The 15,882-nt window shown below is 45.4% G+C and overlaps 2 protein-coding genes across 2 annotated transcripts in view; one reads left to right on the top strand and one right to left on the bottom strand.

The window, feature by feature from the left end:
* The window catches only part of SEMA6B (semaphorin 6B), a 213,478-nt gene that overhangs the window by 87,196 nt on the left and 110,400 nt on the right, over positions 1-15,882 (top strand). The window lies entirely within an intron of this gene.
* The window catches only part of LOC148133569 (uncharacterized), a 27,902-nt gene continuing 20,225 nt past the window's right edge, over positions 8,206-15,882 (bottom strand). The window contains exons 6-8 of the mRNA XM_087965108.1: positions 10,414-10,657; positions 10,110-10,161; positions 8,206-8,502 (exon numbers count right to left, since the gene is read on the bottom strand). Of these exons, the coding sequence (XP_087821234.1) occupies positions 8,206-8,502; positions 10,110-10,161; positions 10,414-10,657 (593 nt within the window). The remainder of the gene's footprint in view (positions 8,503-10,109; positions 10,162-10,413; positions 10,658-15,882) is intronic.

Here is a 15,882-nt window from a genome sequence, read left to right as displayed (position 1 = left end):
CTCCTTCTCCTTTCTCCAACTTCCTCCTCCTCCTCTTTGTCTTTTTCCTTCTCCTCTTCCTCCCCTCCTCCTTTTTCCCTCCTACTCCTCTCTCCCTCCTCCTCCTCATCTTTTCCTCCTCTTCTTTGTCCTCTTCTTCCTCTTCCTCCTTTTCTTTCTCTCCCCTATCCCTCCTCCTTTTCCTTATTCTCCTTGTCCACTTTCTCGTCCTCCTCCTTTTTCTTCTCCTCCTCTTTCCCCCTCCTCCTCTTTCTTCTTCTCCCCCTCTTTTCCTCCTCCTCCTCCTCCTCTTTCTTCTCCTCCTCCTCTTTCCCTCCTCCTCTTCCTCCTTCTTCTTCTCCTCCTCTTTCCCCCTCCTCCTCCTCTTTCTTCTCCTCCTCTTTCCCTCCTACTCCTCCTCTTCCTCTTCCTCTTTCTTCTTCCCCTCTTTCCCCCTCCTCCTCCTCTCTCCTCCTTTTTCCTCTCCCCTCCTCCTTCCTCCTCCCTCTTCCTCCTTCTCCTCTTTCTCCTCCTCCCCTCCTCTTCTTCTTTGTCCTGCTACTCTTTTCTCCTCCTCCCTGTCTTTCCCTCCTGCTCCTCTTCCTCCTCCTCCTCCTCCCTCTTCCTCCTTCTCCTTCTCCTCTTCCATCTCCTCTTTCCTCCTTCTTCCTCTCGTCCCCCTTCCTCTTCTTCTTTTCCTCCTCCTCCTGTATAATCCGTATACAATGCTCAGCAAATGTGTGAGATGTTTGAGAAACGATCATAACTCCCCTTTTTCCACGCTGTTGTAACTTTGAACAGTCACTAAATGAGTGGATGTAAGTCCTAGTAAGTACTACCTGTAGGGAGTCCTCAGTTTAACCACTATTTGTTTTAATGATTGTTCAAAGTCACCGGTGAAAAATGGGGACTTACGACAGGTCCTCCTATTTACAACTATCACAGAATCCCATAAGTAGGTGATCAATATTCAGATGCTTGGAAACTGACTCAAATTTGTGACAGTCGCCATGTTCCCAGGGGTCACCACGATTCCCCTTTTGCGACCTCCCGACAAGCAAAGTCAATGGGGAAGCCCGATTCACTTAACGACCGGGTTACCAACTTCACAACTGCTGTATGATAGGATTCCAGCCATCGCTCTAATTAAATCATGATTCTCGAGCCAAACTTCAAAAAACTTCAAAGGATTCATTAGAGGCGACATATTGGCCCTGCCCTGGATGAAGCCAACTCTGGCCTATGTCATTTGCAGTCCCCTGAGACCCTATTTCCCCCCCTCTCCCCCGGGTGTGTCATAAATCAGATTCTCCAATTGAGCATCTTCATAGGCTGGGTGTCATCAATCACATTCTCCAATTAAATATATTCATGGGCAAAGACTCTGGTATTGTCATTCCCCTGGTGGAAACTGACTCTGAGGGAGAGGAGGAACAGCCGACAGGGAGCGGAAGGGAGGCTCCAGAGGTTGTGGAGGAGGCTGGGGAAGGGCAGAGGCCGGCTGGGCAGTCAGAGGAGGACCCAGGCCCATCCCCTCGCCATCCTAGGGCATAAGGGAGAGACGTGAATGGCGTGGTCTACGGGGGAGGGAAGGGCCTTGAGCCTCTTCATGGGCTGCAGCTGTGAGGACGGTTTAAAAGGATGGACATGCATATGGGCCAGTGCTGGAAACAAAGCATGGAAATATCTCTAGTCTGTTGTTCCTCTCTGGGTTTGGCGTCTTTCCCACTGTGTGTTCCAATATTTGTGGACATCTTCAAGCCCTTATCTTGCCTGGTTCCCTTAATTACGTCAGTGTGGTTTGTGTTGTTTTTACTCTTTTTAATTTATAGGCTTTATACTTTTTACTCTTTATCATTTATATTTTTAGTTAAACGGCATTTCCTCCTTTTCGTAATTGCTTGTGGGGGAGTTTTTTTGTCTCCAGTCAAAGATATTTGGAGCTTTGAAGCAATGTGAAGGAATAAAAGGGGCTTCACCTGTTTTTGTGACTGTGTTTATTTTGTATCCCCACCCTGGGTCATCACAGGTATTTTAGTTACAATATTTTAAAGAGGAGAGTTGGAATGTACTTTCGCTTTCAAACTGCTGCACTGCTCTTCCAGATTTCCTTCCTCCCCCCACTTTTTTTTATGGCAACTACTAAAAAAGGCATAGGAATGTTTTATGAGTTGACACTGTGATTCATTTAACAACCATGGTAAAAAAAAAAAGGTTGTAAAATTGGCCACAGCTCACATAACAACTGTCAGAGCATTTGCAGCGTGAATGCTATTGTGAGACATTTAACAGTGGTTTATATACAAGACAGTTATATACAGAAATAAACATGGTAGGCAAAATACCTTACAAGCAATCAAACGGCTTCTTTGCACAAAGAACTCTGCAATGAATACCGGACACAAGGAGAGACAACACGCCCTCTAATGGCTGCCTTTATATAAACACCTCTTAAAGGTGTTTTGCAACAGATATTCCGCTCCCAGTTGCGGTTGTAAGTTGAGGCCTACCTGTATGAAGAAAACCACTTTTGTGTTCTTTTTGCTACTCAATCCTCTTTTATTCATTTCTGACCCCGTAATCCTCCCAGTTTCAACCTCCAGACGCACTTCTTAAGTTCCCAATTTCCACAGCCCTCCAACCACCCCTTTCATGTTTTTCCTGACATGCCTTTCTCCCGCAACTGTTAACAGCACATCCTCGTACACAATCATTGTCACTTCCTTCAAAGTAAAACCCTTGGCAATGAATTACCTTCCACCCACGCCTTTCTCTCCCTCGTTTGCATACCTTAGCATTTACAGAATAACAGAGTTGGAAGAGGGACTTTGTAGGTCATCTAGTCCAACCCACCACCCAAGCAGGAGACCCTACACCATTTCTGACAGAGGGCAGTCCAGTCCAATCTCTTCTTGAAAGCCTCCAGGGATGGCGCTCCCACAACTTCCGAACTTCTGTTCCATGGGTGGATTGTTCTCACTGTCAGAAAGTTTCTCCTTATTTCCAGGTTGAATCTCTCCTTGTTCAGTTTCCATCCATTATTCTTTGTCTGCCCTTCGGGTGCTTTGGACAATAGCTTGACCCCTTCCTCTCTCTGACAGTTTGTCAAATATTGGAAGACTGCTCTCCTGTCTCCCCTGGTCCTTCTCTTCCCTAGACTAGCCAGGCCCAGTTCCTGAAACCGTTCTTCATATGTTTTAGACTCCAGTCCCCTAATCATCCTGGTTGCTCTTCTCTGCACTTTTTCTAGAGTCTCACCCTCTTTTTTATAACGTGGTGACCAAAACTGGATGCAGTACTCTAGGTGTGGTCTTACTAAGGCTTTATAGAGTGGTATTAGTACCTCATTGGATCTCGATTGCATTGGCTTTTTTAGCTGCTGCTGCACATGGCTGGCTCATATTTAGCTGGTTGTCCACAAAGACTCCATTCTTCCCTCCATCTCCCCATCTTTGGTAAACATTCCAGCCATGTCCATCAATTTGTCCACTCTATCTGATTTTTCACTGTTGGAAGAATTATCCATCTGGTTCAGTTCTAAACGGGGAGACAAAATGGAGGCTGATTGGAAAGAGGGTTTAATGATGAAGCAGAACCACCAAGCCCATGGTTCTGGGCAGCTGACCACATGGAGTTGAGAGTGGGGGAGGTATTTATATCTTCTCTTGGGCTTAACACTTGTACTTCTTGTTCCTATGGAATAACATGTATTGTGTGTGTGTGTGTGTGTGTGTGTGTGTGTGTGTGTTTTATTTGTATATTTTTCGTTAACACGCAGGAGTGCTTAATAAACAGTGTAATGTCTGGGTCAATATACATATACTGTACATAATGTCAATAATAATAACAATATTTACTTGTGTATAGTAGTATGCTTCCAACTTCTGATTTCTACCTCTGCTGCCTAACCATTTGTAAAACAAATCCCACGTTAAAAAAAAAACATTCTGTGTCCTCTGCTGTATCTTTAAAAGTTAACCTATCCATTTCCATGCATTCTAATATTTTTTTAAAAAAATTATGCTTTCATCTGTAGGGGTTACCTCATTTTTCCCAATATTGTGCAAATACAATTCTTGCTGCTGTCAACACGTGTAATATTAAATATACAACCCCTTTGTCATATTGGGCAGGGATTGGATTAGATGACCTATAAGGTCCCTTCCAACTCTGATTATCTGTTATATGTTATCTGTTATATTTTTTCTGAATATATACATGTCTTCTATTGGCTGTTGTCAGACTCTCATGGGCCCATGTAAGGGTCATGTTTGTCTGAGCTAAGTTTGGTTGAAATTTGGCAGGGGGATGATTCAACATCCTTAGGAGATTGTGCAATGTTGGGGGGGCTCTGCGTCTTAGTGAGTTAATCCTATTATGTCCTGGGGGTCTTAATCACTTTATTCTGGAGCTCCTTTTGCTTGTAGATATGGTGGTCCAGTCCTTCTCAATCGGCACAAAATATCTGCTTAGGGGTGCTATTAAGAAAGGTGGGGACTGCTTCCCAAGAACATATTTCTCCATTTCTCATCCAGGGAAATGTAATATTCTGCCTTTTTAATATTTCTCAAAATATTTCATTCTTCTAGGAGAGGGGTGGGTGCTAGCTTTCTACATTACTGCCTTTCAGCTTTGGAAGCCATATTGAGACCCGATGCTCCCACGCTGCCACATTTTGAGCCTGGGAAAGTGGGAGGGGGGAATTTATTGGAGTAATTCTAGTTAGACATAACAACATTCTTTTTCTGATTCAAGGTCAGGTTGTGTTGCACCTAAGTGAGAGGAAGTCTTAACTTGAGGCAGATCGTGATTGGGCCATGTGATGCAATGATGAGTGCAGGGGGATGGACTTTGTAGTTTTTACTTACTGTAAGGAAGCCCGGAAGTTTCAGATTCGGGATTCCCCAGTTGTGCCAGTTTACTATCCAATTAAAAGGAACTTTTGAGAAGATGTCTGTCTCGGAGTTATTGGGCGGAATGGAGGGTTGCTGGAACAGTGACACCATCGATGTAAAATTTGCAATTCTTCCCTCTGTTTTCCTCCTTTTCAGACATTAAAATTTTCAGATCAATAGTCTTCGTGGCATCATACAATTTCTCAAGCGTTCGCTGCAAATCATTTGCGTTCTCAGCCAACAGTACCAAAGCGCATACATTAACAGAAAAGCAGAAGAAGGGGACCTTGGAGGTCTTCTAGCCCAACCCCCCCTACTCAAGCAAGAAACCCATATTTTAGATATTATTTTTTCTTTTGTGGTCCGAACAATATTTTATCTAATTGGGTTGTTTTTGTTTTGAATCCGAATTCTTCTAAATATTTTTTATATCTCATCTGCACTTGAAGGAATGGCCTCCAATCTATAAATATTCCTTGTGTTTCTAATTCTTGAGTTGTTTTGAGTCTTCCTTGATTATCCAAAAGTTGATAATATTTTAAGTTCTTTTACTGATATCCAAAGTATTTGGGTGGATCATTGCCTCCATAGTGGACAGCCGGCCTGGAATTCGGCTTCCTTCACTGACTTTGCTCATCAAAAGGTCGCAAAACGTGACTCCGGGACACAGCAAAGGTCATAAATAGAAAACAGTAGCTGAGCGTCTGAATTTTGATCATGTGCTCGTGGGGATACGGCAATGGTCATATGTGTGAGGACCCCGATATAGGTCGCTTTTTCGAGCGCCGTCAGAAGTCCGAATGCTCACTCCACAAATGTAAGATGGCGAGTTGTCGACAATCTGCAAAATGGCCACCTCGCGAACTCCTTCACTGTCGCTGAGAAAACCTCAGGTTCCCTGAGTAAAATCCAGGCTTGGTATAAGAAATATAAAATCCTTTCTCTTTCCGTCGAACGATTCTGAGAAGAAACACAATTTGGGTCCAGCGGTGAGCTGCCAAAAACAGTTGTGGATTGTCAGCTGTTACCGCATGTTCTCATTGACCAGGTTTTGATTTTTAGGCTGGATATTAGCTAAACTAGATAGCTTGATCCGCTAGGAAAGTGGGACGTGTTTCTCTGCCCTTGAAAAAAAATCTACTGAGGAGAAAAACAGGACTTTCCACAAGAATTGGACCTGGCTTAGGTGAAGGCTGCGTTTCCCAATCTTGGCAACTGTTTTTTAATTATTATTATTTTTGGATATATATCAATATCATCATATGAACAATGAGGCATCTGGGTATCATTCATTTAAATATAAATAAGTGGTAATGTTAATAATATTTATAATAACCATAATCTATCATATATCTCTCTGTCTATCTCTGTCTTCTGTCTTCTGCCTGTATGTACAATATCTGTCTGTCTGTCTGCATCTATATTCTATATCTGTCTGTCTGTCTATCTATCTATCTATCCCTCCCTCCTTCCCCCCCGCCATCTATCATCCATCCATCCATCTATCCATCTATCTGTCTATTTATCCCTTCTTCCCTCCATCTATCATCATCCATCTATTCCTCCTCTCCTCACATCCATCTTCTATCTATCTATCTATTCATCCATCCATCTATCCCTCCCTCCTTCCATCATCCTCCCTTCCCTCCCCTCCCCTCCACCTATCCTCCCTCTCTATCTTCATCCCTCCCTCCTCATCCTTCCTCTCCTCCTCCCTCCCATCCATCTATCCTCCGCCCTCCTTCCTCCATCCATCTATCCCTTCTTCCTCCATCTATCATCATCCATCCATCCCACTCATCTATCTATCTATCTATCTATCTATCTATCTATCTATCTATCTATCTATCTCTCCCTCCTTCCATCCATCCATCCATCCATCCATCCATCCATCCATCCATCCATCCATCCATCCATCCATCCATCCATCCATCTATCTATCTATCTATCTATCTATCTATCTATCTATCTATCTATCTATCTATCTATCACCTATCATCTATCACCTCTTTGTCTGTCTGCCTGCCTGTCTGTCTGTCTCATCTATCTATCTCGAGAGCTTCGGTGCAGTGGTTAGAATACAGTATCGCAGGCTAATTCTGCCAAGTGCCAGCAGTTCGATTTTGACCGGCTGGACTAGACGACCAACCAGATCCCTTCCAACTCCGTTATTCTAGGTTCTAACATACTACAGCTCCTGCTGTAGTACTTCTTCCCCCAAGTAAATCTAGCATCCCAAAGTATTGTGAGTCCCTGAGACAAAGAACAGGTTGACACACCTAGCCGCCTGCCGAAACAAGGGACTCTTTTTTCCCCCCTGCCTCTCCCCAAAGCCGGTGAGGATGTGAGTCAGGGATGGTTGGAAACGGTAACTTCATCCTGCCAACCAAGAGCTTGACCTGCCTCCCCCTGTGAAGCCCTGGGACTCCCGGGTGGAAAAAATTGGACCCGGCGACGGCTGCTGAAAACAGGGCCTTCGAAAACGAGAGAGACAGCGGTAACCTGAGCCGGGAGGTGGAGAAGAGGCTGCAAGGAAAGAAAGCCAAGTTAGAGAAAAAAGGAAAGATAATTCAGTGAATGGAGAGTAAAGGATGACTTAAGAGGCCCGGGGAGATCAGGTGGCAGAGAGGGGACACACAGGGTGGGCTTGCTTTGCGCCGGGGGCGGGGAGGACGATCCGGACGGCCGTAGGACAAAGACGAGATTCCTCGAAGGAATTTGCCAGTGGAGGGAAGAAGGCAGGATGGAGTTTGCTGTGACCGTGGGAGTGGGAGGGAGGGGGTCAGTGCCTGGCTAATAAGCCTGAGCCTTGGCCAGCCCCCATTCTTTCCTGGCTTGGGTATTAGATAGATGGCCAGTTGATCCTAAGAGAAATCTTCTCTCCGGTGACCAAGCTGGATCCGCCATTCCAGGTGAGCTCCGAAAGGTAATTCTGATGATAGGTAAAATCAAGTCAGGGAAGGAGATGGATGGGGTCAGTCTTGAAGGGCTGCCCTAAAGAAGAAGGAGTCAAATTATTCTCCAAAGCACCTGAAGGCAGGAGAAAAATCGATGGGTGGAAACTAATCAAGGAGAGAAGCCATTAGAACTAAGGAGAAATTTCCTGACTGGGAGAACAATTAACTAGTGGAACTGCCTGCCACCAGAAGTTGTGGGTGCTCCAATACTGGGTGTTTTTTTTAAAAAAGAGATTGAACAGCCGTTTGTCTGAAATGGGTTAGGGTTTCCTGCCTAAGTAGAGGGTTGGACTAGAACAGCGGTCATCAACTGGTGGTCCGTGAGTAAATTTTGGGGGCCTGCAGAAAAATGATTTGCATTTTGTATATTGCACTCAATCAGGGGTCCTCAAACTAGGCCCCCCTGGGCCAGATACGTCCAATGAACGTTTGTGTTGCTGCAGAGAGTTTCGGGGTCTTTTTGTGCGGGTCGGAGCAGGGAAGGAATTCTGACTTGGGGTCTGCTTCAGCCTTTGGGTGAAGGCTGGAGGGAAGGGCCGCTGATGGCAAAGAGCCGGAGGGCCTCGTTCCAGTGGGGACAGCATCATGGCCTGGAACTGGCTGACCATGTCAGCCCACTGAGCCTCCAGGCCCCCGCGGGACCAGGCCTTGCGTTCCTGCAGGTCTTCCCTCTGCTTGGAAAGCCCATGCTCCTAGTCCTCAGTGAGGTGGTTCTGCTGAGCCTCCTTCTTGGTCAGATCCAAGTTGAATGGAGCCAGCTGTTTGGGCCAACTCTTTCTCCTGGGGGGCTGCTTAGCCCCAACCACTGCTTCCTGTTGGGGCCCTAAGGAGCCCAGGTGGGCAGGCAAGAAGTGGCAGGGAGGGGAGGGGCGAATAGAGGCCAGCGAAACAGAGGACCCAGGGGAGCCTGTTCCCAGTGTGCGTGTGTGCAGAGCTGCTAGAAGTTGAGAGCAGCTGAAGCAGAAGAGGCAACTCGGGAGAAAGGCTGGGAGATGATTGCCCCTCCCATAAGGGATAAAAGTCAGACCTCAAGGACGAATGCTTTGCAGGAAGCAAAGCCGTTCAATTAGATTACTTGAAGCTCTGTGAACTTTGGTTTCTTCTGGGACTTTGGTTGGCTTATGTTATAATTAATTGGACTTCTGCTTTTTTGGCAGCATTCTAAAGCACTGAAAGGTGGGTGCTTATCTTGGGGGACTGTTTTAAGATTAGTTCTGGCTGGGAATGAAAACAATTCCCAGCGTTACAATAAAATAGGTTTTTGCTTTTAAAACAAGTTTGTGATTCATTACTTTTGACGTAGCCTGGGTCAGAACACGCCCCTTGGTGTGAGTGACATTGAGTTGGCCATGCCCACTCAGTCATATGACCACCTAGCCACAGCCAGACAGCCGGTCATTAGGCAGATCATATTAGTGATTTTTAAATTGGTCCCTGAAGTCCAAAAGGTTGGTGGACTAGATGACCAAAAAGGTCCCTTCCAACATGGTTATTCTGTTAGTCTGTCCTATTGTTCTGGTTTTTTGGTATTAGCCCCAAAATGTAGGTATAGAGAATCTGTGGCAGGATTGTTGTTGGCAGAGAGATTTTGGAAGGCTGTCGTGACCCACATTGTATGATGTAGTCCTTGACTTAAGACCACAATCGAGCCCAGAATTTCTGTTGCAAGGCAGCTGTTCCAGTGAGTTGGGCGCCATTTTATGAACTTTCTGGCCACCGTTGTTAAGTGAATCCCTGCCGTTATTAGATTGGTAACATTTAAGGGAAATCTAGCTTCCCTGTTGACTTGGCTAATCAGAAGGTTGCAAAAGGGGATCGCGTGACCCCCGGGACACTGCTACGGTCGTAAGTATGAACCGGTTGCCAAGGGGCTCTGAATTTTGATCACGTGACCCTGGAGATGCTGTAACAGTTGTCAAAAACGGTCACAAGGACAGAGAGAGAGAGAGAGATGCTAGACAAATGATGGATGGATGGATAGGTAGGTAGGTAGGTAGGTAGAGATGCTAAACAAATGATGGATGGATGGATGGATGGATGGATGGATGGATGGATGGATGGATGGAGACAGACAGACAGAGACAGAGATAGATGATTGATAGATGATAGCTATAGACAAAGATAGAGAAAAAGACAGACAGACAGAAAGACAGATAGATAGGATACAAAAGAGAGAGATGCTAGGATGGATGGATGGATGGATGGATGGATGGATGGATGGATGGATGGATGGATGATAGAGAGAAGATAGATTGATGGATGGATGGATGGATAGATAGATAGATAGATAGATAGATAGATAGATAGATAGATAGACAGACAGATAGATACAGACAAAGAGAGAGATACAGAGAGAGAAAGACATACAGACAGATAGAGAGAGATGCTAAACAAATGATGGATGGATGGAGGGATGGATGGATGGAGACAGACAGACAGACAGACAGACAGACAGACAGACAGACAGACAAATAGAGACAGAGATAGATGATTGATAGATGATAGCTATAGACAAAGATAGAGAAAAAGACAGATAGATAGTTAGGATACAAAGAGAGAGATATGCTAGGATGGATGGATGGATGGATGGATGGATGGATGGATGGATGGATGGATGATAGAGAGAAGATAGATTGATGGATGGATAGATAGATAGATAGATAGATAGATAGATAGATAGATAGATAGATAGATAGACAGATAGACAGATAGATAGACAGATAGACAGATAGACAGATAGATACAGACAAAGAGAGAGATACAGAGAGAGAAAGACATACAGACAGATAGAGAGAGATGCTAGACAAATATGAATGGATGGATAGATAGATAATAGATAGATGATTCTATAGAGAAAAAGATAGACAGGCAGTCAGACAAATAGAGACAGACAGACAGACAGACAGACAGACAGACAGACAGACAGACAGACAGATAGAAGAAAGAATGAGGGAGGGGAATGGATGGATGGAGTGATAGTTTCTTATGCGCCGATAAAACAGACACCGCAATTTTCAAGCACACCCACACTTGGGAGATGCATTTTGCCTGTCGCCGTCTTAAGTTATCTGCTTTTCTAAGGCCATCCAAACTTTTTGACGTTAATGATTGTTGTAAAATGATTTATTTCATAGAATCGGGCTCCCCAGCTGGCTGTAAATATGAAAAGCTTAAAGCCTCATCCCGAGATCCAAAAATCTATAAGGGCCGGAACTTTTAGATGTATTTAAAATTACATCTGATTAATACAATTAGTCTCCATCCGGAGATATAAAAACATGCCCCTGTGCGTGTTCCATTACAGGTTCGATTCATGGGGGCGTTTTTGGAGAACATGGGAGGATCTGCAGTCAAAGCCTCTCGAACGTTGTAATTCTGCTGGAAAAAAAAGGGGGATTCCATATTTTGGAGCAAATCTTGCCTAGTTGCCTGTCGTGTTTGATTAGGATGTGGGATGGCAAGTGTGCAAGGGCCCTGTTTGGTTGGTTGTAGGAGTGAAGGTGCCAGCCCAGAAACCAGGAGACAGTGAGTTCTAGTCCTGCCTTAGGCAAGAAAACCAGCTGGCAGATTTTGGCCCAACTGCTAGGAGACTGTGAGTTCTAGTCCCGCCTTAGGCATGAAAGCTGTCTGAGTGACTTTGGGCCAATCACCAGGAGACGGTGAGTTCTAGTCCCGCCTTAGGCAGCTGGATTCTGAAAGCATGAAAGCTGACTTGGTGACTTTGGGCCAATCACCAGGAGACGGTGAGTTCTAGTCCCACCTTAGGCATGAAAGCCAACTGGGTGACTTTGGGCCAATCACCAGGAGACGGTGAGTTCTAGTTCCGCCTTAGGCACGAAAGCTTACTGGGTGACTTTGAGCCAATCACCAGGAGACGGTGAGTTCTAGTTCCGCCTTAGGCATGAAAGCCAACTGGGTGACTTTGGGCCAATCACCAGGAGACGGTGAGTTCTAGTTCCGCCTTAGGCATGAAAGCCAACTGGGTGACTTTGGGCCAATCACCAGGAGACGGTGAGTTCTAGTTCCGCCTTAGGCACGAAAGCTTACTGGGTGACTTTGAGCCAATCACCAGGAGACGGTGAGTTCTAGTTCCGCCTTAGGCATGAAAGCCAACTGGGTGACTTTGGGCCAATCACCAGGAGACGGTGAGTTCTAGTCCCACCTTAGGCACGAAAGCTTACTGGGTGACTTTGAGCCAATCACCAGGAGACAGTGAGTTCTAGTCCCACCTTAGGCATGAAAGCCAACTGGGTGACTTTGAGCCAATCACCAGGAGACAGTGAGTTCTAGTTCCGCCTTAGGCACGAAAGCTTACTGGGTGACTTTGAGCCAATCACCAGGAGATGGTGAGTTCTAATTCTGCCTTAGGCATGAAGCCAACTGGGACACTTTGGGCCAATCACCAGGAGACGTTGAGTTCTAGTTCCATCTTAGGCAAGAAAGCTAGCTGGGAGATTTTGGGCCAACCACTAGGAGACTGTGAGTTCTAGTCCCGCCTTAGGGATGAAGCCAACTGGGAGACTTTGGGCCAATCATTAGGAAACTGTGAGTTCAAGTTCCGCCTTAAGCATGAAAGCCGGCTGGATATCCTTGGACCATTCCCCAGGAGACGGTGACTTCTAGTTCCACCTTAGGCCTGAAAGACACCTGTGTGACTTTGATCCCGTCCCATCCTCTCATCCCAACCCACCTCACAGGGTTGTTGTTTTGGTGGAGGCAAAGAGGAGGAAGAAGTGCTAGATCTGTTCCCTGCCTTGAGTTGCTTATCTCTCTTTCTTCTTTCTATATATGCGAAAGACCTCACACGTCATCACAAAATCTCCAGAACCGTAAAGCCTACAAACTTGACATTCGGCCCGTATGTTCCTCTTGGCTTTTAGGTGCTCGCTAAGAAAGGATTTTGAAATGACCATCAAGCATTGTATTTCCTGTACTACTACTATTATTATTATTATTATTATTATTATTATTATTATTATTATTATTATTATTATTATTATTATTATTATTAACACGCTCTGATGCCAAGGAGTTCTACTCCCCTCCCCACCTGGAAAGAAATCTCTTCCAAATGCAAAACACAAGCAGAGGAGAAGAGGTTCAGTTTTAGTTTTACTTTCACAGCAGCAAGCAGCTTTAGTACAGAACAATTGAGCTAAGCCACACCCAGGCTCCTTGCTGTCTCCTTCTTACTCACACAGCAAATACCGTTTTGGTTCCCAAACAGCCCTCAACTCTCTCACACACTGACAGGATGCTAGCCAGATGAATACCGGTGGATGCTGGTAGGCAGAGGCAGAATTTCTCCCCCCACCTTATTTTCCTCCCCAAAAACTAAGCCTGACCACATAGTTTTCGTAGCGACGCACGGCTAGTCAAGACATCAAGGCAGTATGAAAGCCAAATCATAAGAATAAGTGGCCTGCGGATCAGCAAAGAGGGGAGCAAACGAAGCGGAAAAACGGAAGCCGCCTTGGGCTTGAGGCCAAACCCTGTGTCATAGTGGGTTGCCTCCCCTCTTGATGTAAAGGCCCTTTAAAAAGCCATCTCCAGCAAGCCAGCCGGGCACGCCTTCCCCACAGGCACACGGCAAGCAGGCTGTGTGTGTGTGTGCGTGTGGGTGGGTGTGGGTGTGACAAAGGGGGATGGAGAGAGGCCATAATTTATGGGCGTGGGGCACAAGCCCTTCACAAAAAACCAATTTGCAGGGATGCAAATGACACGGTATATAAATCTTCTTCGGAGCTACTGGCACCGTTGTTTTTTTTTTTTTTCCCCTCAGCCTTTTAAATCTTTTTTTTCCCCTAGGCCAGACTTTGCTTCGATCTCTGGCTTAATCATGGTTTAGCATTCGTGCCCGGCTGCAAATACAGTTCCTGAATCCTTCCCCTCTTTTCTTTTCTTTTCTTTTCTTTTCTTTTCTTTTCTTTTCTTTTCTTTTCTTTCTTTCTTTTTTTGTTTTGCAACCGTCCAGATTGAATTTAGACGGTTTGAACCAGTAACTAGTTCCGGTTCTGTCTGTGGAACTAGACCAGAGATCCTCAAACTTGGCAACTTTTAAGACTTGTGGACTTCAACTCCCAGAATTGAGACTTGTGGACTTCAACCCCCAGAATTCCTCAGCCAGCTATGTTGTGCTGGCTGAGGAATTCTGGGAGTTGAAGTCCACAAGTCTTAAAAGTTGCCAAGTTTGGAGACCTCTGAACTAGACAGATGATAAAGGTTTCTCCACCTTGGCTACTTGAAGAGGCCTGGACTTCAACTCCCAGAATTCCCTAGTCAGTGGTGCTAAGGTCCTGAAAGCGAATACATCAGAAGAGAAGATTTAGATCAGCTGTAAAAAAATTTTTTTTTAAAGGTCCTTTCAGGAACAATTCCTTAGAGTTTCTCTATAGCAGGGGCCTTCAAACTTGACAGCTTTAAGATTTGTGGACTTCAACTCCCAGAATTCCTCCTCCAGTCATGTTAGCTCAGGAATTCTGGGAGTTTTAAGTCCACAAGTCTTAAACTTGCTAAGTTTGAAGACCTTTGCTCTATAGATAGGATATTTGTTCCTTCCTTCCTTCCTCCCTTCCCCCCACAATTTCTCTTTCCTTCTTTCCTTCCTTTGGCCTCGCTCCCTCCCTCCCTCCCTCCCTTCCTTCCTTCCTATCTCCCTCTCCCTTCCCTTTCTATAATTCTTTTCGCTCCTTCTTCCTCCCTCCCCTAATTTTTCCTTCTTTCCTTCCCTCCTTCCTTCCTTCCTCCTCCCTCTCTTTCTTTATCTCCCTCCTCTCTCCCTTCCCTTTCTATAATTCTTTTGCTCCTTCTTCCTCCCTCCCCCAATTTTTCCTTCTTTCCTTCCCTTCTTCCTTCCTTCATCCTCCCTCTCTCCTTTCTTTATCTCCCTCCTCTCTCCCTTCCCTTTCTATAATTCTTTTCGCTCCTTCTTCCTCCCTCCCCGATTTTCCTTCTTTCCTTCCCTTCTTCCTTCCTTCCTCCCTCCCCCAATTTTTCCTTCTTTCCTTCCCTCCTTCCTTCCTTCCTTCCTCCTCCCTCTCTCCTTTCTTTATCTCCCTCCTCTCTCCCTTCCCTTCCTAAGGAATTCACCTCTCCTCTCCATTGATCCCCTCCCTCATTCTATCTCTTCCTCCCCCGATTCCCTTTCTATCTTTCTATTTTTCTTCTCCTCCCTCCCTCCCTCCCTCCCTCTTGCAGACTAGATCAGGGCATCTCCAAAAGCTGGCTGGGGAATTCTGGGAATTGAAGTTCTCCAGGCTTTAAAGTTGCCAAGATTGGAGGCCCCTGGACTAGATGATCTCCAAGATCCCTCGTGTTCTGTGAAATAAATTTCATTGTTCTCACTTTTAGAAAATTTCTCTTTAATTTCAGGTTGCTTCTCCCCTTAATTAGTTTCCACCCTGTTGCTTCTAGTCCTGCCTTCAGGTGCTTTGGAGAATAGCTTGACTCCCTTTTCTTTGGGGCAACCCCTGAGATATTAAAACACTGCTATTATGGTCCTTCTTCTCATTAAACTAGACATATCTAGTTCCAGCCACCGTTCTCCATATGTTTCAGCCTCCAGTCCCCTAATCCTCTTGGTTGCTCTTCTCTGCACTCTTTCTAGAATCTCAACATCTTTTTTTACATCGTGGTGACCAAAACTGGATGCATAATTGCAAGTGTGGCCTTACTACCAAGGCCTTATAAAGTGGTATCAACACTCCACATGATCTTGATTCTATTCCATCTGTTGATGCAGCCTAGGATTGCGCTGGCGTTTTTGGCAGATGCCGCACATGGCTGGCTCATATTTAAGGGATTGTCCACGGCGACTGTTAGATCCCTCTCACAAGATACCGTGATTGAGCCAGGTTTCATCTCTTTTATATCTGCACATTTGGGTTTTCTTCCTTTGCATGAAGAGGCTGGAGGGCCGTCTGTGGGGACGGCTGGAGCAGTGGATGCCTGCGGGGGTTGGACTAGATGATCTGAATCTTTTTCCTTAACCAAATGCTTGCAGAAAAAGCCCAGAAAGGCAGAAATATGATAAATCAAAGTGGGGGAAAAAA

This window comes from Notechis scutatus, chromosome 1 (genome assembly GCF_049901735.1).
Source record: "Notechis scutatus isolate UNSWTSFEM ecotype Mainland chromosome 1, rNotScu1.2, whole genome shotgun sequence".
Lineage (NCBI taxonomy): Eukaryota > Metazoa > Chordata > Lepidosauria > Squamata > Elapidae > Notechis > Notechis scutatus.
The sequence above is the reverse complement of the archived record's forward strand: the minus strand, read 5'-3'. Positions and strand labels throughout refer to the sequence as shown.